Source organism: Polyodon spathula, chromosome 1, assembly GCF_017654505.1.
Source record: "Polyodon spathula isolate WHYD16114869_AA chromosome 1, ASM1765450v1, whole genome shotgun sequence".
Lineage (NCBI taxonomy): Eukaryota > Metazoa > Chordata > Actinopteri > Acipenseriformes > Polyodontidae > Polyodon > Polyodon spathula.
In genome coordinates this window covers 38,558,434-38,583,987 of record NC_054534.1, presented here as the reverse complement: position 1 = coordinate 38,583,987, position 25,554 = coordinate 38,558,434, and the positions used below count along the sequence as shown (strand labels likewise).

Sequence of the window (25,554 nt, the reverse complement as noted above, 5' to 3'; positions counted from 1 at the left end):
CTGCAATCTGCTTCTGTGCTGCAGGTGATTCCGTATCTTCAGAGGCTGCAATCAAGTTACCTGTGGAGCTTTAACAAGTAAACTTTCAGCAGCGTTTTCTTTTCCAGTTAACATTTGGAAATAGATCATTTACACGCGTACAGCTGGAAATACCATTTTAGTCAGTAAGGTACGGTGACCTTAATCTTTCCTTTTTTTCTGTTTTTCACATGTGTTTGCTGTAATGTACTACACTGTTCAATTAAAAATGTTAATCAGGAGATTTAGGTTAATGCATGGTGAGGACTGGTCTTGAGATGATGAATTTACCCATCACTTGCATATAAATATAATACATATATTTCCATTGAATTCTAGCATGAAAACCTATTGTCTAGTGTAGTGCAGATTAATGGTTTGGCTGTGTGGAAATAGATGCCGAAGCACAATTTAGAGAATAGTTCAGGACCACAAGTCACTTTATTAAATGATAGGGTGTTAAAGTATTTGTATCTGTTTTATCTTAGTTTTAGTCAAACCAATATTTTACTAATTGTAGCAAACTGTACTTTAATATGTTTATTGAGAGACATAAATTGCTTTAACGATAACCTGTCAGCTAGACAAAAAACAGATACACATGTTTTCTTTTGCGCAATGTAAGTTATCATGCTTTGAAAACCACCCCCCTTGTCATTGAAAACAAAAACAACAGAGGTTAGACAAAAAAAAAGGCTGATTAACTGAATAAACCAATAATGCCATCACATGTTCTCTTTACTATATAAAAGCTGCATCTCCCTGCTGTAAATCAGCTTTAGCTATGATGGGCAAGGCAGCAAATCTGATTGACTTTAATAAAGGGTTGATAAAGCTGGGTTATTGTATTGTTGGATGTTTATTTTATTTACCTATGAACTCATTGCCTCTACCCCTTTTGGGGCCCTGAGAAACAGGTAGCTCAGTGTTCTAGTCCTTATATACTGTAGAGCCCTTTACAGTTTCCAACAGTAAATAGCCTACTACAATTTACAATAGGAATATTTATTATTATTGTATAATACAAAAATGCATTACTGCAAATGACTACAGTGAATTGTAGTATTACTACAGAATACTGCAGTAAATATCACTATTTTTTATAAAAAAAAATGTCTAGCAGAGAAAGGGACAATCATACGACATACATTTTAGCAGTGCATTTTACAAGGGAGATAATCAAGTGACACGTCTCATTATGAGCTCCTTTCCTTACCATTACTTCATGTGTCTGCTTAATTTCCTAGAATAGTTCCTTATAAAGAGGCACATAGTTCCAATCTGAAGGAAGTGCTTTATATCGGTATCAACTTCCAGGCGTTCTCTTGGCATTTGGCAACCTGCTGTGTGCTCTGTCGGTAGACTTTAGTACAGGATAAAGATTTGCGCACCTGCTTTAAAACCTCACGTGATGGTCACCCAGCAAAATTCCACATTTTGTAAACTGGTTTGTGCGAAATACATACAGAGTTCTGTGAACTCACCAGGAACGCGGACTTCTGTTTTTTTCTGTTTGCATGCCAAAAGGAAGATTTGCGGTAGCTGTTTCCTTGCTTTCGAAGAACAGAACGTTTCCAGAAAAATAACGTTTAACCCCTGACCGCTCATTTCCCTGTCATTGGTCGTTTTTTTCTTATTAATTATTTACTTACACAGACACTATAAAAAGTGTTCGATTGATAAATACTCCTAAATAATTCGTCTCTAAGCTAATTAAAGGGTCGTTGTTATTCTTCTTAATACTAGAAAAGGTCATATTTTCTCTCCTTGCTGTCACTGGCGTTTGTCCTGCGCTGGCCCTATGCAAAGCACGATTCCGGGGCCACTGTTCTTAGCAGTAATGCTACACTACCATACTATGACTTTCAAACAGGGCAACAACGACACTATTCTCAATGTATTGCATTTTACTACAGCAATCAGAGGCAGTTAGAAATTAACCTTTCGTGCTTTCGCAGTGGCAAAGTCTGCAATTACATCGGAATAATCCAGTTTTCATCGTATCTGGTGCACGATCTATAACTGCCCTAATCCGGTCAAACGTTTATGTCTCATTGAAGAAAGTAAAAGTCATTTTTGATTCATTTTATGTTCAGGCAACACAAGCTTCTCTCCCCCGACGGTAGTTGTGACAGGTACAGTGAAAGGCAGACGCAAGGCAATACTGAGGTTTGTAAACAGGTTCACCAAATGTCCCCTGCAGTAGTCGAGCACCGCAAGAGACAAGGGCAGCTGGTTGGAAACGCGTTTATTGTAATGTTTCCAGGTTCATTCAAACACTCAGCTCTACGCGTGAGAAACGAATGTAACCCCCCTACCCCCACCTCTCCCTCCACACACACACACAAGTTTGCCGCGCTGACTGCAATCGCAATCAAACTTTGTAGTGTGTTGAAATTAGTTATTTTTTAAATGTCTTTATTATTATTATTATTATTATTATTATTATTATTATTATTATTATTATTATTATTATTGCTGCCACTTCACCGACAGTATTCAGGATTTACATTGTTTGCTTATCAATTGTATTGGTTTAAAACAACTGCTTTGCCTGCAATGCAATGAAGGACAGTTATGTATAGCCAGTGCCAATAAAATACCCCTTTGTTCTTCACATAAAATTGGTTTATATTTTCTTTTGAAAAGAAGTGCTCAGAATGCAATCCATTTCTTTTGCATCCATTCACAATCTGCGACCACCGCGTTACATCAGCAATGAAAAAAAGGCTTGACCAGACCACTCCAGAAACCTTCGTCATTGCGTGTCACCTAATATATGAGTTGAAGAGAGAGGCTGACATAAGCCAACAGACATCTGAGAGCTGCAGGCTCTTGGTAGAACTGAACCACGGCTACTTGGAGGTGTAAACTGTGTTTAGATCTGGAGGCGAATCAGGAGCGACCCCGGAGGAGCGTCACCGGCAGCATAAACTATAAATCCATCTCATTTACAGCATACTCCGGCAAGAGGTACGCTGCGTGTAGGCAGCGGCACATCTGTAATGACTACACTCGCAACTGCCCAAGATACAGCTGTACTGTTTCTAATATTTGATCCCAAGACATGAGTAGGGATTAAACGAGCTCTTCTCAGGTTGTCAGGGGAAGGACATCTTCCAAGTTGGGATTGTAGAAGCTGTCTGTTTTACTCCTCACATTCCACTTGGATCTAATTGTACGCTATCTGCCTCTGTGTACAGGGAGGGAAGAGTGGCGCTTTTCTCCTCTTCAGTCATAATCTTGATAACTCGACTAAAGAGTCCTGTTCACGCTTCTCAGCTGTTTTTATACCCATGCTCTCTCAACCAGCTGCCGTTACAGGAGCCCTGATGTCTTCATTTGACTCCCTGCAGTTGTTGATTGTGTGTATTTCTCAGATTTCCAGCGTGGGTCTCAGCATCCAATTTTCAGACAAGTGAGTTTGGGAGTCTGTTCTCAAACGGACCGTTTGCCTCAGCTGCGGCTGTTCGTACTATTGGCATCAGCAGAGGGGGATTATGTACGAAGCATAACAAACGATCGAGACTTTTTTTTTTTTTTTTTTTTTTTTCAAAAGCTTATAAAAATCGTTTTACGAAAAAGGGAAAATAACTATTTTTTTTCCCCTTGTGGTGTCAAACCGGGAACAATTAAATGCATTTCTTGGCGTTTTGCTTGGATTTTCAGATTCATGTTTATAATAATAGGTCTGAAGAGACCAAATAAAAGGTAGGTAGGCAAAGTATATACTGATTTCATTTTAAACGAACTCTCAAACATTACATTTTTTAACATATGTTTTATATCAACACCACTGTCATAACACACACACACACACACACACACACACACACACACACACTGAAGCACAAAAAGCGTATTCTACCCCGTATGATTCCATTATTTATTAAGCATGATAAATATGGACCAATGCACTGCTTTAAACTTCCCCAGATGTGATGTGTTTTTTGGCTAGGTATAGGCTACTACTTGGCGCTTTGTATTCTATGTTGTATTTTTATAATCAATGTTTGTTAGTTTGCCATGAATTTTACAGTTAACACTTAAATATGTACCAGTGTTGCACAATGCATGCTAAATCGATTATTTCTGAAAAGTAGTATTTGCATTACTGTAAACACAGGGCATTGCACGGCATACCTCCTGCCTGCTGTAACTAAGAGTTTGATTTGTTTTCCACAATAATCCATCAGACTCCAAATGCTCATGCTACACAGATACAACTTGGCAAATGTATGCGGTACGTTAAATCGTATAACGTCTGACCCCTTAGGCTAAAGTGTGTTTTTATTAGTTAAGTATAATTTATAATGGTCACACAGTGTATAGCTGGGAGACGGTACAGTATTTTGCCCAACAGACTCTGCTAGCGAGTTTGTGTGCTCAATTAACACTCACGGACGCAGGCAAATTCATTTCTGTCATCAGATCTCGTGTATCTGTCTATCAGACCAGTTCGGCCAAAGTTTCAAAGCTAAACTGCTTTTGTTATTATTGCAAATTTACTGCCGCTGTTTTCCTGGAATGTAACGTTTGAATCATACAAGTTCGGTTAAAAGATGGTATGTATGAGTACTGTACCAAAGGTTCATTACTGCCTTATATAGTTTATATACTGCCTTACATATACTACGGGATTACTTTAATACATTGCTGTATGATACTTTGGAACAAGTCACCTGTAATGCACAGTACTGCATATTTTGTGTATATATCAGTTACCGCATACAAAATATTATAATACTTCAATTATTTTAAAAATAGTACTAGTAGTTGTTGCTTTAACCGGGTTTCAGTTTATGCGCGTTTACCTCAGATGCGGCGGACCAGCAGCACGGTGGAATTCTGATAGCGGCGGGTCAAATACCAGCGTTTCGGTAACATGATCACAAAACCGAAAGTGTTTAACATACTTGAAGACTTTGTATAACGCGGATTCTTTAAAACTCGTTTGTTTACCCCTTGCTGTGTGCCACATGCAAAACATTGGACGTTGAAGACTTACACGTCCCCACGTGTTGCTGCAACTGTTTGGATAACATATCTGTCATTTTTCTTTTCATTGTCAACATCCTGACAGCATTTTAAACATAACTTTAAAGTCTGTTTCAAAGCTGTTATCAATATGTCCGCTCTAGTGCACCGGTTATTTCCCACATTGTCAGAGGTAACACAGCAGTACAACCCAGAGCATTTGTGTTTTTTATTATTATCATGGCTCCTCTTGCAGTGATTTAGAGAACAGATCACAAACCTCAGGGAACTAGAGCGGGCATTTTGAAAATAGCTTTAAAACAGACTTTAAAGTTATGAGTAAAAAGTTGTCAGGATGTTAACAATGAAAAGAAAGGTGGTAGGTACCTTATTTAAACAGTTGTTGCAACATGTGGGGACGTGTAACGCTATAGTTTCGGAACCCCGGTGTTTACTCTTTGAGAGGAGACTAAATGTTTTTGTTTCCAATGCAAATGTTAATTTAGTGTCACCTGCCTTAGACCACTGAACATGTTCCTTATTTTAATGCATATGCCAGTGTAGTTTAATAAAATAATAATAATAATAATAATAATAATAATAATAATAATAATAATAATAATAATAATGCTACCACAGGCACATACACTTTAATGGCCGGTGCTCCAGTCTGCCCTCTTGCGTATAAAATAAAAGTACAGCTCCCATATTTATAGTTTTTAAAGTCTTCCCTAGTAATATTAATAGCAGAGACTGCTATAAGTATCAAAGCATTGTTTTAGCGACAGTGCTTTATTTTTCATGTGTCATCATCATCATTACCTATTTACTTTTTTTTTTAACTGCAACTTTGTACAGTTGCTTTCAATTTCGCTTTCTCGCAGTCTTAACTGTGAACAGGTACATATTAAAATGACGGTGTTGCCTGTGAGTAAAACTATTTAGAGATCCTATGATAACGAGTATTCCTAATTACTTTGAAAACACGTGCAATTTTGGAATTGAAATATGAAAGGTGATAGTTCAGAACCGCACTTGTGGTGGTTTAAGATTTACCATCAGCATGTTTTCTGCAGTGGGTAAGTTAAATGTATAGTGACATGCGTTTTCTAAATACTATATTTGATTTGTTTGAAAAATGTTAAAAAGAAAAAAAAAATGAAATACAAAAAATCCACATCAATGTTTGATAGTTTCCATTACCCTTATGTGGGCTCATTTCCTATCTAAAACATATTGTATTTGTACTAATTGTTATTTGTAGTATTTAGTTTGAGATAAGGATACTAGCTGTGAAAATATATGTCTATCTGCAGAAGGCATTTTCTTGAAACCCTTGAAGCAGAGTTTGAAGTAGTCTCTAGTGCCCGATACACAGTATTGTATCTGCGCACCTAAGGATAAGTGATAGCATTCTACCTGTTTCCGTGGTAAATACACAAGTGCTGCGGCAGCTTGAGCTGCAAAAGTCATTATGGATTGTGAGCCAGTGATTAAATGTGATTTCATTATCAGTTTAATTTTAGGATTTACTGATGGTGTGTTTATATAACTACACTTAATTGTTTCCTCCCCTCTGGCAACTAAAATAAATCTATATTACGGAGCTGTAAGCAACTTTACTCCAGCTGACTTATTTGACATTCAGAATAATCTAAAACTATTTCTTTAGACTTTCTTTGGATCTGCGCACAGCTTTGACAACAACAACAACAACAACAACAACAACAATAATAATAATAATAATAATAATAATAATAATAATAATAATAATAATAAGCGATATTGTAATTGGCAGAATTCACCTCAAATGAATCCTACTTTGGCGTATGTGTGGTCAGAATTTATTCCATTGCCTTGTTTTGGGAAAAGTGGTTTGCACTATCCGTTATTCAGGCATTTGTAGTTTAATTGTATGCCCAACAGCCAGAATCATTTGGCTTGTGTTTTAGTTATGTTTTTTTGTTTGTTTTGTTTTGTTTTTTATATCAGTTTATCTTATGTACGACCTAACACTTAGCAGATAATGCACTACAACAACTTATTTTTTACATATTCCTTTGAAGGTTCCTTTATAGGAATTAAATCTAAAATGAAGCTATGGGATATTTTGGCCACGTGTTTGTTGCTGCTGACCGCTGTCGGTTCAAGTCCGCTTTTCGGAAAATGGTATTCTGGCAGGAAAACATCGACGTACGTGGAACAACTCCAAGAGGTGCCTTCGTTGCTACTGGAAGATTCTGAACCTCAGTCGGTTAGCGAGAAGTCCTCACTTGAAGACTGTAAGTAGGCGTGTTTACTCAAATATTAGTATCAGTGTTACTTCAAGGTTTTTCCCATGTGTGCATATGAAACTCCACAGCAAATTTTAGGCATATTTGCTGATAGTTTATGAATTCAGTCACTACTGTGAGAACAAATATAACTTTTGCCTCCATCTACTTTGTTTTATGTTTAAAAGTTATCCCTGAAGGAATGCATTGTTAGAAATAAGGACTGGTTTTGTGGTTTAGCATACATATATTATATATATATATATATATATATATATATATATATATATATATATTATGATATAATATATGATATATAGATATATATATATATATTAATTATACTAATGACAAATATTTAGTATGGATTAATATTGTACAAAATTACTGCTTTATTTTAAAGGTAAAGTTAAATTCCAAGATGACCTATACTGGGAATATCTGAAACTTGCTTCATAAACAGATAACCCTTTACTCTGATATGTATAAAGATGCTGTGCTCTGTGTGTGTGAATTGGTAGGATTAATTTACACTTCACCTGGCAGCAAGACAGGTGACACCAGTTGTAGTGTCAGATTTTTGAGCCACACAATAATGACAATGTCTTTTTTTTTCCCTGTCCTGACAAGGTAGTGTATGAAGTAATGAAGAATGGCTGTATTAATTATTTAGAGAGTTCCTGGTCCTAAGTTTCTTTGATGTTAAATTCCAAATGGCTCACATTTAGCAGGTTTCTTTCTGGCCTGTATTCGCCTGCAGCATTCTTCATTATTATAACAAGCATAAAAGCATGTGTCCACCTCTGTTCTTCTTTTCATTCCATAGGGCCCTAAGTGTGGCATGTCCCATATGCTGCTTCTTTACCATTTTACCATTGGTGCATTCTGGACAAAATGGGTTCAATATTTACAGGTCCTTATTAAAAAATATTCTTGTTCCTACATTTTTTTTTTTTTTTTTTTTTTACTTTACTGATCAACAGATTGTCATCTCGGAATTATCTGCAATATCAGGGTGGGCCAGTATATGGGCAGCTTTATACTTAAAGTAACCTGCAATTTTACCCTTTTATAGGTCACTACAGAAGTAAAGCATTCAGAGATTATATACACCTGAAAATCAAACGATTTGGCAGCTAAATCAGTCAGTGTATTCAAAATCAGGCAGCTCCATTTGAAAACTGGAGGGGGCAGAGCTGAGTGGGGTCAATACAACGTGCTTGGCACTGTGTATGCAGTATATTCATATTTCCAACAATACTAATTAAGTAACTCACCTTACTGCTATTTGCATTCATTCTGCGATAACAACCAGATGTTTACAAAGACCACCAAAGAACAGAACTTGGCACTGTTGGCCAGGTTTTTGAAATTATTTTTGTGGTTTTAAATTATTCACAGCTAGTTTTCGCCTACAAAAGTTAGTAGGTGCAATCAGTATATAACCATTTAAATAAAAAAATTGCAGAATATTTCAGTTGTGGGTTGGGTGCGTTCCTTTTCCACAGATTAGAACATTTTCTGTGGTAGAGCCCTCGATTTCCCGATTAGGAGTTTTTTTTAGAATACTGACAACAGCAGCAGTTGAGATTTAGTGCTGCTGAAACTGTTAATGAGGGCCTCTGTTTATAGCACATTCACTGCATATAGTTTTAACCTGTAATAAAGAAAGTAATTTGCTTATTTAGTCTGGATATGCAGTACTTGGAATTCACTTGTTATTAGTTTCTTTTTATCTTATGATGATATTTTTATATTTTATGTTGATATTTTTTTTTTTTCTTCTTACACAGACACTATGCCAGAGCTGTATCCGGAACAATTTGAAGATGTAGTGGAGTTCATTCAAGCCACAATAAAAAGATTAAAGAGATCCCCGGACTGGGCACTTCCAGCTCGGAACAAAGGGGACAAGAGACGGCAAAAAGCTCCAGCAAACACAGACACTACAGTAAAAAAACCTGCCAGGAACAGGAACCGGGGCTGCGTTTTAAAGGAGATCCATTTAAATGTAACCGACCTGGATTTAGGTTACCAGACCAAAGAGGAGCTTATTTTCAGGTACTGTAGCGGGTCCTGCAACTCTCGGGAGACCACCTATGACATGATACTGCAAAATTTAACAAAAAACAAAAAGCTGGTCAAGGAGAAAGTGAAAATGCAGGCCTGCTGTCGGCCCACAGCCTTTGACGATGACGTATCATTTTTAGACGACAACCTGATAGACTATCGCACGCTTAAAAAACATTCCGCCAGGAAATGTGGCTGTGTCTGAGTTGTTTTTCTTTGGAACATGTTGCATTCCTGCAGTATTTGCGGATGGGACCAAGGTTCCAAGATAATTATAAGTCCCAGGGGGAGAACAGGACCAAGGATCCAGAACAGAAGACAAGGGGGCAGCTGGTTCTAGAAGTCTAAGCCCACTAAGGGCCAGGAGGGAGAAGACGTGATTGCTCTGGTCTATGTACATGGAGATTCAGGAGCAAGTAGTTTTAAAGCCACACTTTACAACATATTTTCCTGTGGTCACTGCGGGTGTACAGTATATGGGTCCCATTATTGTTCAATGAAACCAGATTCTGTGCTCATAAACATAGCTAAAAAGTCAGCAGTGGAGTTGATTAAGTTATATTCTTTGCATTCCTTCAAAGTAGTATCACTTAGCTTACTAACTTAAATTGACAAGTTGTCTACTTAAATTATACTAGACCCCTAAGAAACATATAACCTTTAACTTCTTATACATTGTATACACAGCACACCCATACATGGTTATAGGCACAGTTTGTCTGTAATAAATGTGTGTTTTTAAAAATAGTACTACTACTACAACTAGACTAAGCCAAGTTGTTGACACTACTGCATTTGCATTGGGTATAATTTAAATCAGCCATTTTCTTGAAAATAGGGGAAAAACTTGTGAACTGAAGGGTTCACAAGTAGTAAAATATCTACAAGGGAAACTGCAGCGATAATGTAAACCTCAGTGTAAAAGACAGTATTGTATGCCAGGTCCCTCCTCATTCCAGTTGTTGTTAACTTGGATGTATAAGGCATCCATAGATTTTTGATAACTTTAGCTGGTTTTACAATACTCTTGTATAAATGAGCTATGTGAAGTATTCATTATTTTCTTGAAATATAGGTCCAGATGTTGAACGCATCAGTAAGAAAAGGTAGCACGAAAGGGAGTTGTGTTTATGGGCATTTCTTTGGAAAGGCTACATGTCGAGGTTAGCTTAGATCTGGCCGTGCTGCTCAGAACAGATTTATAAAGTTTACAAGACTCATACTTCTCTTTTAATCAGATCACTCAGTCAGAGGCTGGTCACTGAGGCCAAAGGGACTACCTGATGCAATGCATCTATTCAGATTCCTAAATATATAAGATATTTATTGAAATTTAATTAACTTATTTTTATTTATTACAGTTCATTTTATGATGAAACTGTACTTTTATTCTTATTTATTTAAACTTCTCTTGAATGGTGCCAAAGTGGAACATGTGTTTATGAAAAAAAAAAAATGTTTGCATGCTACTGGGAACAAGACTTCAAGTTTGTAATAGTATTTAAACTTGAGCTACGTGAAAGAAAAATCACTAACTTTACCTTTTTGTCCATCAAATGAGGTTTCTTCAGTGTTCTTACCATTTTGAGGATTCTTGCTGTGATTTTTAGATTATACTTCTAAGCCATTGTTGTAACTTGTTTGTTGCTGTTTTTATTTGTAGTTACTACACTGCACTAAAGACTGACAGTGGGTAATGCACTGATGTTATAGATTTCTTATCTTAGGGTGTCGTAAAGCTTTCTTATAAATGTGTATTTTATTAAAAAATCTATTGTAATTTTTTGTCAGGGTTGTATTATTTGAAAAATGTGTTTTTAACCACCATCTAAACTAGTTGCTGGAGCTAAATTGTGAAAATATTAATTTCAAAGTTTACTCTTTATGACATTCAACCAAGGCAATGGGCAATGATCCAGTTCATATTTTTCTGCAATACTTGGAGGTAACCTGGATTTAAACACTGTTAGTGAAACAGCAAGGCAAGGAAGACTCCATTACATGTATAAACATAAAAAATACATACTATATTTATTTATTTAATGGCCAGTGCCTGTGGAAAATGTGATACGCTATATAATGGCTTGTCTTGAAAATCACACCAAGATACATTATCTGTTGTAACTGGTAAAGCTTGATATGGCTGGTTCATTTTGACATGCCTTTTTTTTTTTTTTTTTTTTTTTTTTTAATACATGCTTACATTAGGTCTGGCAAATATAAAAACATCTTGTCAATTTATGTTTGAAGGGAACAGTTTGAATGGTTGCCATAAATGGAATCATTTGTATTCTGTTAATCTTTATTAATAGGATCATCAGTATAAAACATACACTGCACAATAATAGTTGCAGGATAAGTTTAAAATATTTCCCAATCAAATGTTACAGAATTGTAGAGACTGGTAAAATGTGATTAGCGTGCTTCTTTTAACCTTCTAAAATTTATGAGCTGGTTAGCATTGCTCCGTTCAAAAGTAGCATGCACTGTCCTATCATTCGGTAAAATGTAGATCCTTTGCATCGTTTTATTCATTAAGGCAAGCTACCCAATTGGCACTGTCTAGTAAAAATATAATCTGTGCATCCGGGCATGTTCAAACTTTTAACAGTGAAAGGGTTATTAATATATAAGCTACAAAAAGGTAAAGTTACGATTTCTTTGAAAAACAAAGTGTTAATTTCCCTAAAGGGTTGTAAATCACATGCAACTAATGTCTCACTCTTTTGTGTTACTGAACCAAAGTTCTCTAGAGACTTTATTTTTGTACAATATTCGTTTTATAACTTTTTAAAAAATTAAAACTTGTTTCTATCACTTTCAACTGCTGTCTGATCACAATTTTTTGGGAAGGTGAAAAAAATCCATGTTAATGTTACACGATGCGAAAGAAACGACTTGAAAGTTGGACTATTTTTTTTTTTTTTTTTACACAAAGTGCAAAGGAAAAGGGAGTTTTTCAGGAATACATATATTATATATATATATATATATATATATATATATATATATATATATATATTTTTATGTATACAACCAGCAAGACAATTGATTAATGGTTCTAGTTTTGTAACGTTACCAAGTTTGTTTCTCCTTCCAGCAGTACATTACACTGGTATAAATAATGAACAGTAGGCCCAGGGTTTCTCATGTATTCAACTGAACAACACTATTAAAACATCTCCTACAAGGGAAGGTGTGGCTGCAAACCCTGCTAGCCAGTATCGCAATAGATTGTGTTGAATACCCTGCCAATAGAAGAGCCATACTTATTGAAAGCATTAACTACATTGTCAACTCAAGGTTCTGCATTGATGCTTAATTAAACTAATAAGCAAAGTTGGATGTAGGGTTTTAATGTGGAAATTCCATTGTGTGTTCAGAGACTGCTAATACCCAGTGAAATAATATTGTTGTGTGCATTTGTAAAATACACCTGCAAATAAAGCCAAACAAGCAGCATGTGCAGATGATCACTTTTAAAATATATTCTCAGTTTGTGGTATTTGCCTGGAATGTACCTGGACAGAGGCTAACAAAGTTATTTTACTATAAAACCAATTCTTTGGACGCATGCTGACTGAGTGGATAGGACTGTCAATGCTACAATCATTGAAACATCAAAAAACTCAACTGCCATTGAGAGATGCTCCACATTCCACAAAGATGACAAGAACAAAATACAAAACACTACACTGGGCATTGGTCATTTTGCCCAATGACAAGAAAGGCAATATGTGCTTAGTATACGAATATAGTTTTAAACAAATGACATGAATTGCTTTGACTTCTGTATAGTGCTCCTTCTCACTCGCTGCTTGAATTTGTGTTGTTAACTGATTGCCCGAGTCCACATATACTGAATGAAACAGCAGGTACAGTAACAGGAATTAGCTTCAGGGTTTCTTACATGGAGAGGCAGAATAAATAATGGTGTAGTTTTTAATTGCATCATATTAAAAAAGGTGTGGCTGCAAACCCTAAATACTTAGCTAAACAAATGTGACTAGGAGTAGCCCAGAGTGATACATAATTAAATAAAAACAACAGCTCCTATGCTGCACTTTACAATTTGATTTGATGTTATACTCTAACCTCAGCACCACACAGGTGTCTCCTCTTATAGGTCTAACCTGCTACTGCAGGTCTCATATTATTTTGCAAGAAAGTGGTATAATAAAAGCTGAGTACTTCTTAATCTATGGATATACCCTGCAGTAGAAGTTAAATAACACAGAGACATGCCTATTATGCTACCTTCTCCCTACCTTCAAAATGGTACCCTGTGTGACCAAAAAAGTGTTTTGCTCTACCAGCTAATATTCCATCTAACATTTAATTTATCCCAAGTTCCAATACTAGAAACTAGATATGATATTAGTCACATACATACTGCACAGCTTGACCAGTTTGGCACTGCTAGATTCTACCAAATGTTGGCAAGTCTCCAGGTAAAACAATCCCATTGTCATAGCTTGGGCGGGGTCAAGGGGTGGTTTGAGGAGCACAGTCTTTTTAAAAGGTCACGGTGTGCTATACTCAGTTGATCTAAACAGCAGTGGATCTAAATACAGGTGCTGTCTAAATAATAAATAAATGACCAAAGGTCATTGAAATCAGACATCCAACATCATGTTAGTTCCTTTAGTTTATTTCTGCTTGTAAAAATATGAAAATAATTATATTTTAATTATTTAAAGGGCAGTGGTATTTGTATCCGATGCTGTTTAGGTAAACTGATCAAACCCCTGGATCTTAACTTAGATCACTGCTGTTCTCTTTATAAAGACAAAGATTTTATGGGAGTGAGTACATGAAAGAAGTGGCACACTAGACCGTGGAGAGTGAGGATTGAATATATTTATTCTCTTGTACTGCACGTGGGTTGGCTGACCCTGTTGTTTTATAACATGTCCGTCCCCCCAAGCAGGGGCACTAGAACTAGGGGTGTGGCAGTACCCTCTAGCTTTGCATGGCTCCATCAAATAAAAGGGTTACAGTTTTGTTCAATGGCTTTCAGCAACCCCACTTTTGTTCCAGTGCCGCTGCCCCCAGGCAACTCTTACTCAAGATTTTCATCATTCAATGTATAAGAGGAATGGTTAGAGGAAAAGTTATGATACAGGATACACTGACCCCCTTTTGAAGTCACTTAATATGATAAAATCAGCAGGAGAAGCCTGTCAAGATGAGCTGTCTAGTTTCCTCAGGAGTAGGCCAGTGCAGCAGAGCAGAAACACATGCCTTGGTAAGCAGTGCTGGTCGGGCAGCAAACACTCACTGGAGACGAGTAAACACTGGAAAGAATGCAATGTGTGATGAAGTGGTTCAGTGTTGAAGTCTCTTGCCTCTTCCTGTCAACTGTTGTGTTTCTGATCTTACACACATCCAGCAACACCCAGCCTCCTTCATGACCATATAGAGCAACCCCTGGCCAAGCCTCTGACAATGTTAGCTTTATTATATGCTCCACAACCCAATTTAATTTCCTTCTGGCATCAATTTACTCACATTTTATACTTGGCACTGTGGGACTAGAGTTGCTGTCTTTATACCAATACATCATGTAACAGACAGTGACCACCGTGTAACCCCTCTCCTCTTAGCTAAACCTTCTACTACATTTTCCAGCATGGAGCAGGTTAAGAATCAATTCTGCAGCATATTAATGGCATATTATTCTTTGTCATAGCATTTTCCCTACATAATTGCTTTTCCTCCAGTATATTTTTTTCCTCGAAGTATATTGTGTGTTTCGGTGGTTGTTTGGTAGGGATAAGGTTAAAACCCCTACACCTGCATGAACAATTTCTTAGTTCACTCAGTTCCAGAGAGGTGGATATAAAATGGCAGCAGAAACCCCAATCAGGAGAGGAAGATATAGAAACAGTTTGATAAGTAAAAAGTATGACAGAAGCCATGCAGCTACCGAGCTTTTCTGAGTCTATAAGGTGAAACTGAGTGTCCCCTTAGAAGACGCCCAACCTGTTTTTTTTATTATTTTGTGTTGACTTAATTCTCTTTGTTGTGATAAAACACGGCTGATAGTCAAGCAGGCAAAACACAATTGCAGACTTTTATAATTTGCAGATGTAACAGGCAGTGTTGTGTGTTGCACTGCCATTACGGATCCTGCCTCCTGTTGGTGAAATGTGATGAGATTAGCCACAAAAGCAGATGACTGTGGAAGATGCTTGCTTGAGGTGTCGCTGGTTCACACCCAGCCTCCACCCTCTTAAACGACCAGGTTGCAGCCAGGCTTTAAAAAGAGGCTTCCCCAGATACAGACTCAGACATGCTCTCCAGCTACAGGGCTCACACAACCCTTTAAATATATCGTTTTGTTAGCTCTCGTCTTGAAGCTGAAACAGTTTACTTCCTAAACTTCCTACAGCCTGTTGATATAACTTGGCTATCTGCATCCTTCTTATATTAGTTTAACTGATTCATTGGTTGGCCAACTGGATCCCCAGTTTCCTCCATTCTCATATGACTGGAATGGAGGGAACCAAGACTATTTTCATGCAAAGACAGGGGTTTAATGGAAGCTGAGCTTCCCTTGTACTCCAATCTGTATATCAGTATTACATGTAATGTACAATAGATTAGCATTATTAAAAAAGAAAATGCAGCATGGAAACAGATTATCATGCACAAGCAAACAAATTACAGTACTGAAGTGCATGCCAGATTTCAAGTAGATTATATAAAATGTGTTTATGCAAAGAGATTAACATTTCAGTAGCTTAAACAATGAGAGAGGTTTTCATACCCATTTGTAGTATTTTAAACCAAGAACAGCAAATGGATTATGGTTGAATATATATATATATATATATATATATATCTATATATATATATATATATATATATATATATATATATAGATAGCAATATCTATGATATATTTAGTCGATGTTGCATGATACTAAGCAGCATAACAGGATAATGTAATCCTCCGTTACCAAATGAGATTTTTTTTTTTGGTTGCGCTGATACAAACAGTTCCTGCGCATTTGTTAAGGTAATGTTTATATATTTTACTGTCATCTTCATGAACTACTGTATAAATAATTTGAGTGTTCTGCCAGGATTTCCTAAAATCATCCTGTTGCCAAAACATCTGGTACAAAATCTCTACTTGAAGAGTAATATTGCACTTGCTGTCATCATACAACTCACTATATATGTGTTATTACTGCTTCATAATTTGAGCCATTATCACTAGTATGCAGGATTTTTTCTCCCTAAATCTGAACCCAATACTTGACTTATCAGAAATCATCAATCAGGGTACAATTTATAAATTAAAACATATCATTGTTTTCAAAATAAATAAAAACTGACCATTATGTGGTCCTCTTGTCCACCAAAGTGCTCCTGAGAAGATGCTCTTACACCATCTTGTAAAGATGAATATGCTTGATGTGGTGCTGACAGTTTTTTTTTTTTTTTTTTTTTTTGCATTAGAGCCAGTTTTAGATATATCTCAAATACATTATAAATAATTGTAATTATTAAAAAAGGACACTTCATACACATGTTGACCAACGACCTGAGCAACAGGGAGACACTGTTATTGCCTCATTGAAATGTACTATGAACTTCTGTTTACTACATACATGGCTTCCATACATAAGGATTGCCAAACCACACGATTCTAATTACATTGCAGCTAAAAGGGCAATGATGACTAGTGCAACATTGATAATGTATGACATCATTATCCCAATACAGTCAGTACTGTAACAGACACTGTGGCCAACTGACAAGCTAATTATAGGCACTATGTTTAATTGCTGTGCAAGTCATAAAAGCACCAGTGCATTAACAGCTACAGTAGTTATATGCCTGAGACAGATATGCTGTAAAGAACACATATATATATATATATATATATAGCCATTATGTCTATGAGACATAATAACCATGGTCATATGGGTATACATGTATATATATAATGATATGGTTATATATATATATAGAATATATAATATATTATATTTTATAAATCGATTATATACTATATATATATATATATATATATATATATATATACTATATATATATATATATATATATATATATATATATATATATATATATATATATATATATATATATATATATATATATATATATATATATATATATATATAATATATATATATATATATATATATATATATATATCATGATAATATATATATAATATAAATATAAATACATACATACATATATATATATATATATATATATATATACATATATATATATATATATATATATATATACATGATATATATATATATTATATATATGTATATGATATATATATTATATTATATTATATATATATATATATATATATATATATATATATATATATATATATATAAAATTAGGATATCTTGATAAACAAGCAGCAAAGCTTAATGATGTTGCTTGGAACAAAGGTAAATTTTAGGGTTAGGGTTAGGTAAGCCAGACAACAGTACCATGTAAAGGTCTGCCACCTAGTTAGACTTGCATGCATAGTTGTTTTATTTGTATTTAGTTTAATCAAAACCAGACAACTGGTTTCCTAGACAAAGCCTACAGTATCTTAGGCAGGATTCAATGCTGTGAACAAGTAGATCACCACGACTTGCACTGACAGTATGATGAATAACTTTAACAAGTATAGCAATAATTATCCCAACCATCACAGACCAGAACTCAAAATCTAGGTTGAGCGATACCTCTAAGAACTTTTGGGAAGTACACTCCTTAAAAGCTGCATCATTGTTGGAGGGCGGTTCTCTTTGCAAATGCTTCCAGGGACCTCGGTTTGTAGCAACCCCACACTTCTGAACTAAACATGAACAAACTGTAACTTTGGTGTACAACTATATTACATTTATTTCTACGCTAAACTTGTTTAAATACAACACATCGATGTTATTTAGTTCACAGCCTTTCATGCCTACACTGTGCTTCTGGCAAAGACAACTATTGATAGCCAGCATCATCTTAACCAGCCACCCCATGTCTTTGTGCCAAATTATAACCTTCTAGGAACAAGTTAATTAACCTGCTGTACCACCTACCATCCCCCAGATCCACTGTCGCAAATTTCATCACCATTACAATGGCCTAATCAAGGGTTCTTCCAGTCCAGGTCCATATTCCAACTATGCTCAAAACTATTAACTAAACCTCCATTCCGAAAACGTAATTCATTGTTTCTCAAATGTGGAGAGGACAGGCTACAATGAATACTGCAAAAATACTTTCTGGTACCATCAGCAAACGGTAAAGCCACCTACATTCACGCTTAGACCCTAGAAGCATATGCTCTTCATTAATCATTCCCCTTGTCTAAGGTATCCACTTTGGTATACCAAGTATGCTTTACCTTTAGCAGAGCTAATTAATTCAACCCCAACACATGCTGTTTGGCTATTTGATCCCTTATGGACATAGCTGAAATCTGCTAACCCTTGCGCAAACACACCTTCTGGTTTTCAATAGACAAAGTGCTCTGTAAAGTACTGTGATTACATATTCTGTTTTTATATTTGTATTAAGTTGGACTGGGATTATACCTCTGGAAAGCACATTTTAAATCTAATGTATTATTACAAATATAATGTATCAAAATAGAAAGCAAATAATGAAGAAGGACAACTTGAGACCTGGAAATAACCAAGTTGTCTCATTCCACAGGGTCTGCTTATTTACAAAGTTATATGCATTGTGTAAACTCCAATTGTTCAATGATTCATGTCTTTAATGTATTTCTGTATAAGTATCAAAATGCATAATACCAATCCATCTCTGGGGCTTGGCTAACTGTCCTATATTTTGTACAACTAAAAGAAAAACTGTACTAAAGTAAATAAATAAATAAATAAAATAAATCTGTTATAAAGTGCAATTCACATTTAAACATGAGGTGCCTTTGTTGAGGCGCGCTGAATATGTTAAAAATCCATTTCAACATAGAAGACATTACTTTCTGTCAGCATCTTAATTTTTTTTCTTAGTTCTACTAAATGTTCAGTCTATAGCCCAGTAAATACAATGAGAAAAAATACATCTATTAAGATGTGAATATTGTGAAATGGTCAGTTTACAGAAATATCAGACCCTGGAAGACATATTCTCATTAAGATTGCTACATAGCTTTTCAAAATGCATATTAATCTTAAAACGCGTCACATAGCCTTTGTGTAACCTGCACAGCTTTTGTTTTTTAAAAATATATCCATTGCCAAATCATGTTTACTTAACAGTATGTTTATAGGGACAGAACAGTGAAAAGACATCTTGTAACCTGTAAAACTAATGTGTTTTATACAACAAGCAGCATAAACATTTATTCAAATATTGTTAGTTATGGCTGGAGTAATTTCTTTACATGAACACAATAGTTAAAATCTAGCCATTGAAAATATACAGTGTCTCTTATTGGTTAGGTGTTTGAGATATGTCTGGAATAGGACTATTTTTTTAAGTATCATTTCAAACCTTATATCTACACCCCTATTCCACTGTGGATATGGTAATATATCTGAGTGTGTAAAATTGTATCAGAAGAGAGGGGAGCAGTTCTTTTTAATTACTCTGAGAAGACGCTTGATAGTGGGGGTTACTTTGAAACTTTGTTTGATCATGAAACAGCATGGTATTAAACTGACATTTTGTGGTGACGCTTCTTTCTAGATCAAAGCTTTTTTTATATGAAAAACATTGTATGTGAGAGATGAGCATCGAATCTTACAAAGAAATTACATCACAGAAAATGTGAATGCAATGAAAGTCAAGTTTTTGCTCAGATTTAAAGATTACAGTAGATTTAAAGAGGCACATTCCCCGATGAGGATTCTTGAGCCTCAGGGCATAACGGTCTGAAACTGAAAACTATCAAATCGAGTATGACTCCTGTTTTGACAGAGAGCATCCTGAGGTCTGAGGAGCGAAGGAACACTGTGTGGGTGAGTAGGAAGTAGCTTGAGGAGATGTGCAGGGTACAAACCACGAACAGAGCAGAGTCCAGTGTAAGGATGCAGAACAGGTGCTTAGTTTTAGAGTACTTGGTTTACAGAGACCAGGTTTAATTTTAGCAACATAACGCACATGGATGAATGAAACTAAGCATTCCTGAGAATCAGTATATGAAAGCTTCTTAACACATATGAACGTTTTTGATAAAGCATAACTTAAAATGATTCTAACAAACCGTTTTCATGAAAAGGGAGATGATGTTTTTCACTTTCATTAGGGTTTGGGTAACCCTAATGCCACCTCTACAGTAACAGTAGTTTAGAAAATGAATAATAATTACATGATGAAAGATGACCATCCATTAAGCCAAGGTTTTCTGAACACTAACATACACACACACAGTTTTGTTTATTTTGGTTTAAAAAACACAAATTGGAATATTTCCTCCAAGAGAAAAAAGTTATTCTCCCCCCCCCCCCCCCCAATTAATACTAATCCAGTAACTCATAATTTACTAAGATCACTTTACTTTAGGGTAACTGAAGAGGACATTAATGAAATCAGCAGATTTAGAACTCCAAGATGATGACAAGAGAAGTGGTACACACTTTACTGAGTAAAAGGAATGCTAGCCCTTTGATACTATGTACAAGTTTTACAGCTCCTGGAGAGGGTAAACAGATCTTATTAACACACTTTTAAATGAGCCAGTCTGCCGTTACTAATGAGAAGTGCTCTGTACTGCTGATCCATAGCGAGATTCTATCAGTTATAATGTGATCACTATCTGTATCCAACAGGAACCAATTGACCAAGTTTAGATTTTTTGATGCAATCCAGTATAAAACAGCAACTTGACAAAACTGGGATCTCTTGATGGTGGCCAGCTGTTCCTTCACAAAAAAATACTGCCCTTCCTCCATCAGTATGACTGAACCCATTCTTTACACAGGATAGATGTAAAATATTACACCAGGAATAACCAGTGGTGACAATGTCTCATAACAAAGAAACAAGAATAAGGATCAGGCTTGAATGCACAGAACACATCTGCATTTTTTAAAGGTTGTGTTAATGGAATAGGGAAGCAAGGGTTTTAATAGAAGATACACAAACAATCTACATATTAACTGTCTTGGGCGAATTATAGAAGTGGGCACATTTCTTGTAGGGTTTAGCTGGCTAACCACAGGCAGGGGGAATATTTCAGTATCTGCAAGCAATTAATTATTCTTTGATATCCACCATTCAAACAAGATTGTTAATTTGTTTTTAAGATTGAAGTAATGCTATAGCTACTGAATTTCCACAGCACAACTACAAACAAGATCAACAACTCCAACACTAAATAATCAAAATAGCTAGAATATATTTAGTTTAGTTATATTTGAACTTCATCTGTATGTGAACTGTGGATCTAATGTAGATGACTCCTTACCTTAGGCAGAAAAGAATGACACTTTCCAAACAAAACAAAGCAACTGGGATGTTGGAAGTTTTTAAAATATTTTTTATTTTGTTCTGATGAAATCAGCTTTTCATTACTAATCATTTAGTCCTGGATATGTCCCACTGATTAGGTTTTTTTTTTTTTTTTTAAACAAAAAAGAAGATTGTTGTACGGGTTCAAAAGACTTTGAGCCCACTCAATAGTACTGCATTCATCAATACAGAGTTATGTGGGTTGCTTTGTAAAGACACCAGAAGTAATGATTGGAGCTGATTCACAGATTTTATAAAAGCAATGATTCAACAAAAGACATCTATTAGGGTAAAGGGGTTACAAAGTAAGCTTTTAGAGATGAACAAAAAAAAAACCTTCATGAGTTAAAAACCCCGACGCTGACGCACATCTTAAGACAGTCCAAGTCAGTTCAGATCTTGCGCTTCTTCCATTCCGGCTCCTTGTCTGCTTCCTCGTCATCCAATTCCTCTTCAGCAAACACAGGCTCTGGCTGGGTCCTGATGAAAAGAAAGTCTATTTTTTATAATTAAAATACAACATCTTTTCAGACACTTTGAGTCACTAAGGAATGTTGTCATTGAAAACCCCAGTGCAGATCTTGAAACTGAACTGGAATACTCCTTTTTCTTTCCACTAAATAAATAGTTCTATTACGGCTATTAGGGGCAGTCAGACTGCAATAGCTGCTGTGTTAATGAGAATCTTTTCAGGGTTTTTAGTATCAAACTCTGCCTTTCAAATCAAAACTGCCTACGCCTTTTCAGTGTGGAATAAACACAATTCCGGAAAGCATCCAGTGTGTTTAAGGTAGTTTGCTACAGATGTTAGTGCTTGTTACACTAAGAAAACACAACGCATTATTTTATCGACAATAATGGTAATGTCACAGCTTTTTGTATACATTTCACACACACACACACACACAAGTATTCAGACCCCTGGCCAATTCTCTCAAATTACTGAATTACAAATATTACATTGAAATTTCATTCTGTACGATATTTTTTTTTTAAAACACTTAAACTCAAAATCAATTATTGTAAGGTGACATTGGTTTTATGTTGGGAAATATTTTTAAGAAAAATAAAAAACTGAAATATATTGCTTGCATAAGTATTCAATCCCTGTGCTGTGGAAGCTCCCAGTTTGCACCAATGAAAGAAATTGCCCAAACGAGGACACAATTACCTTACCATTGGCCTCCACCTGTGAACCATTAAAGTTGCTGTCACATTTTCTGGATAAAAACCCCACTGTTGAAGGATCATTGGTAAGGCTGTGAATCTGAAGGAAAATGAAGACCAAAGAGCATTCTACAGAAGTTAGAGATAAAGTAATACAAATGCATAGATTATGGAAAGGGTACAAAATAATATTTGTGTTTGGATATCCCAGTGAGCACAGTTGGATCAATAATCAGGAAGTGGAAGCTGCATCACACCACCCAGGCACGGCCAAGAAAAGGTCGTCCCTCAAAACTCAGCGCTCAAACAAGAAGGAGACTTGTGAGAGAAGCCACAGAGAGGCTAACAATCACTTTGAAGGAGCTACAGAGTTCAGTGGCTGGGAGTGGAGTAATGGTGCACCAGTCAACCATATCAAGAGCTCTGCATAACACTGGCCTGTATGGGAGGGTGGCAAGAAAGAAGCCGTAACTCAAAAAGTACCACCTGAAAGCGTGTCTGGAGTTTGCCAGAAAGCATGAGAGTGACCCAGCTGCGATGTGTGAAAAGGTTTTGTGGTCAGATGAGACCAAGATAGAGCTTTTTGGCCAAAACTCAAAGCGCTATGTGTGGCGCAAACCTAACACTGCCCATGCCTAAAGACACACCATCCCTACAAGTATGGTGGTGGCAGCATCATGCTGTGGGGATGCTTCTCATCAGCAGGGACTGGGCAACTTGATACAATTGAAGGAAGAATGGATGGAGCAAAATATAGGAAAATACTGCAAGAGAATCTGCTTCAGTCCGCTAAAAAACTGAAGCTTGAGAGGAAATTCACCTTTCAGCAGGACAATGATCCCAAGCACAAGGCCAAAGCAACATTGGAGTGGCTCAAGAACAAAAAGGTGAATGTCCTACAGTGGCCCAGTCATAGTCCTGATCTCAATCCCATTGAGAATCTGTGGCACTATTTGAAAATTGTGGTCCACAAGCGTCGTCCAACCAACCTGAACAACCTGGAGCAAATCTGCCAAGAAGAATGGGCCAAAATCACTCCGACACTGTACTTAAAGCTGTTATTGCAGTGAAAGGTGGCTCTACCAAATATTAATGTGTGGGGGTTGAATACTTAAGCAAGCAAGATATTTCAGTTTTTTTATTTTTCTTAAAAATATTTCCCAACATAAAATCAATGTCACCTTACAATAATTGATTTTGAGTTTAAGTGTTTTTAAAAAAAAAATCAAACAGAACGAAATTTCAATGTACCATTTTAATTCGGTAATATGAGAGAATTGGTCAGGGGTCTGAATACTATGTGATGCAATTTATTCAACATTTCTAATTATTTGAAGACATTTTAAAGAAATCGTGCAGCTTTATGCAGTGCATTTAATCACTTATCGGAAGGAAACTAAACCAGCTGCCAGGTTCATAAATGCAATAAAGCAAACGTTTTCTGTACTTATTTTAAGTGATAAAAATACGTATATGTCCACTATTCTTTTAGAAACGGGGATTTACACGGGGAAGTACATATTACATGACAATGGATATGTTTCACAGAAATTGTGACATGCATGATAACTGAAAAAAACACAGCTTTAATTATTTGAGCTCACAGTAAAATAAGTATGCTTTATGATGTGCAATTGGAACTCTTTTTCCATCCATGTAATGATATTAAATAAATAACAGATCGTTCCACTGCAGATGGGCTTTCTGTTTCCTTCACACACACAAAGCTAAACCTGGAGTCCAAGCATCTGCATGAAATGTTTTTTTTTTTCTGGAAATGTATAAATAGATCTGTTTATAGATGTATTTATAGATTTAAAAAAAAACTCAATCTGGAACACAAGACTGCAACACAGTATTTAGATGTTATGGATTATGACAGAGCAAACATAAACACCTGCTAAACCCACCCTCAGTGATTCATTCTGTCTCTCGCTCTCTCACACACATACTGAAGCCAAGATAAAAACTTAGTAGAAACTTAGTCTTTTGTTATGATGGCAAATAAGTGCTCTGACTAAATGAAAAGTGAAGTATCAGGTCATATTGACTGTAGCCTTGGAGAACCACACTAATGTTTATGTAACTATGAAAACAAACTGTACACACACAACACAGTGCATTTCATATTTTAAGAATTTGCAAAATAAAAACTGAATAATAAAGTTACTGGTTACTATAAAGGTTAATCATACAGAATGTCTTATAAAAAAAAGCACACACACAATAAAAAAAATTGTTTCCACTTCCTCAATTCATCTTTAAAAGTATAATTCTCACTACTCTGAAGTACAGTACTAATGTTATTTGTATTACTAATTATACTATTACCACACTAGAAAGATGATCCAATTAACTTAAACTCTAAGCTACCTTCTCCTATTTAGAATTCACAAACTGTTACATTATATTGACAACACAAAATTGTCTCTTATGTGAACTGTTTACTACAGTTACTAAGAAACCTCTGTGAGGAGTGGATTGTGTTTCAACCACACCAACCTGCATTAGCATTTTAATGACCATATTTGACATTAACTAGTCTATAATGTACTACCTCGTCTTCATCTGCTTCAGT

The 25,554-nt window shown here is 35.8% G+C and overlaps 2 protein-coding genes across 3 annotated transcripts in view; one reads left to right on the top strand and one right to left on the bottom strand.

Moving 5' to 3' along the window:
• Positions 1–7,079: 7,079 nt before the first annotated feature.
• On the top strand, positions 7,080–10,666 carry gdnfa (glial cell derived neurotrophic factor a). The gene is made up of 2 exons (XM_041221285.1): positions 7,080–7,277; positions 9,062–10,666. Exons 1-2 carry the CDS (start codon positions 7,088–7,090, stop codon positions 9,541–9,543), a joined length of 672 nt encoding a protein of 223 aa, XP_041077219.1. The 5' UTR covers positions 7,080–7,087; the 3' UTR covers positions 9,544–10,666.
• An 11,150-nt stretch (positions 10,667–21,816) lies between these two features.
• LOC121318428 (WD repeat-containing protein 70) overlaps positions 21,817–25,554 on the bottom strand; it is a 128,446-nt gene continuing 124,708 nt past the window's right edge. For both annotated transcript variants that reach the window (XM_041255107.1, XM_041255097.1), the window contains exon 18: positions 21,817–22,289. In XM_041255107.1, coding sequence (XP_041111041.1) covers positions 22,202–22,289 — 88 coding nt within the window. In that variant the 3' untranslated portion in view covers positions 21,817–22,201. The remainder of the gene's footprint in view (positions 22,290–25,554) is intronic.

Bases quoted from the DNA above. Each gene is read 5' to 3' on its own strand.
- gdnfa (XM_041221285.1), top strand. From the start codon at position 7,088: ATGAAGCTATGGGATATTTTGGCCACGTGTTTGTTGCTGCTGACCGCT. The intron at 7,278-9,061 runs GTAAGTAGGCGT...CTTCTTACACAG, and splicing joins GAAGTCCTCACTTGAAGACT to ACACTATGCCAGAGCTGTAT.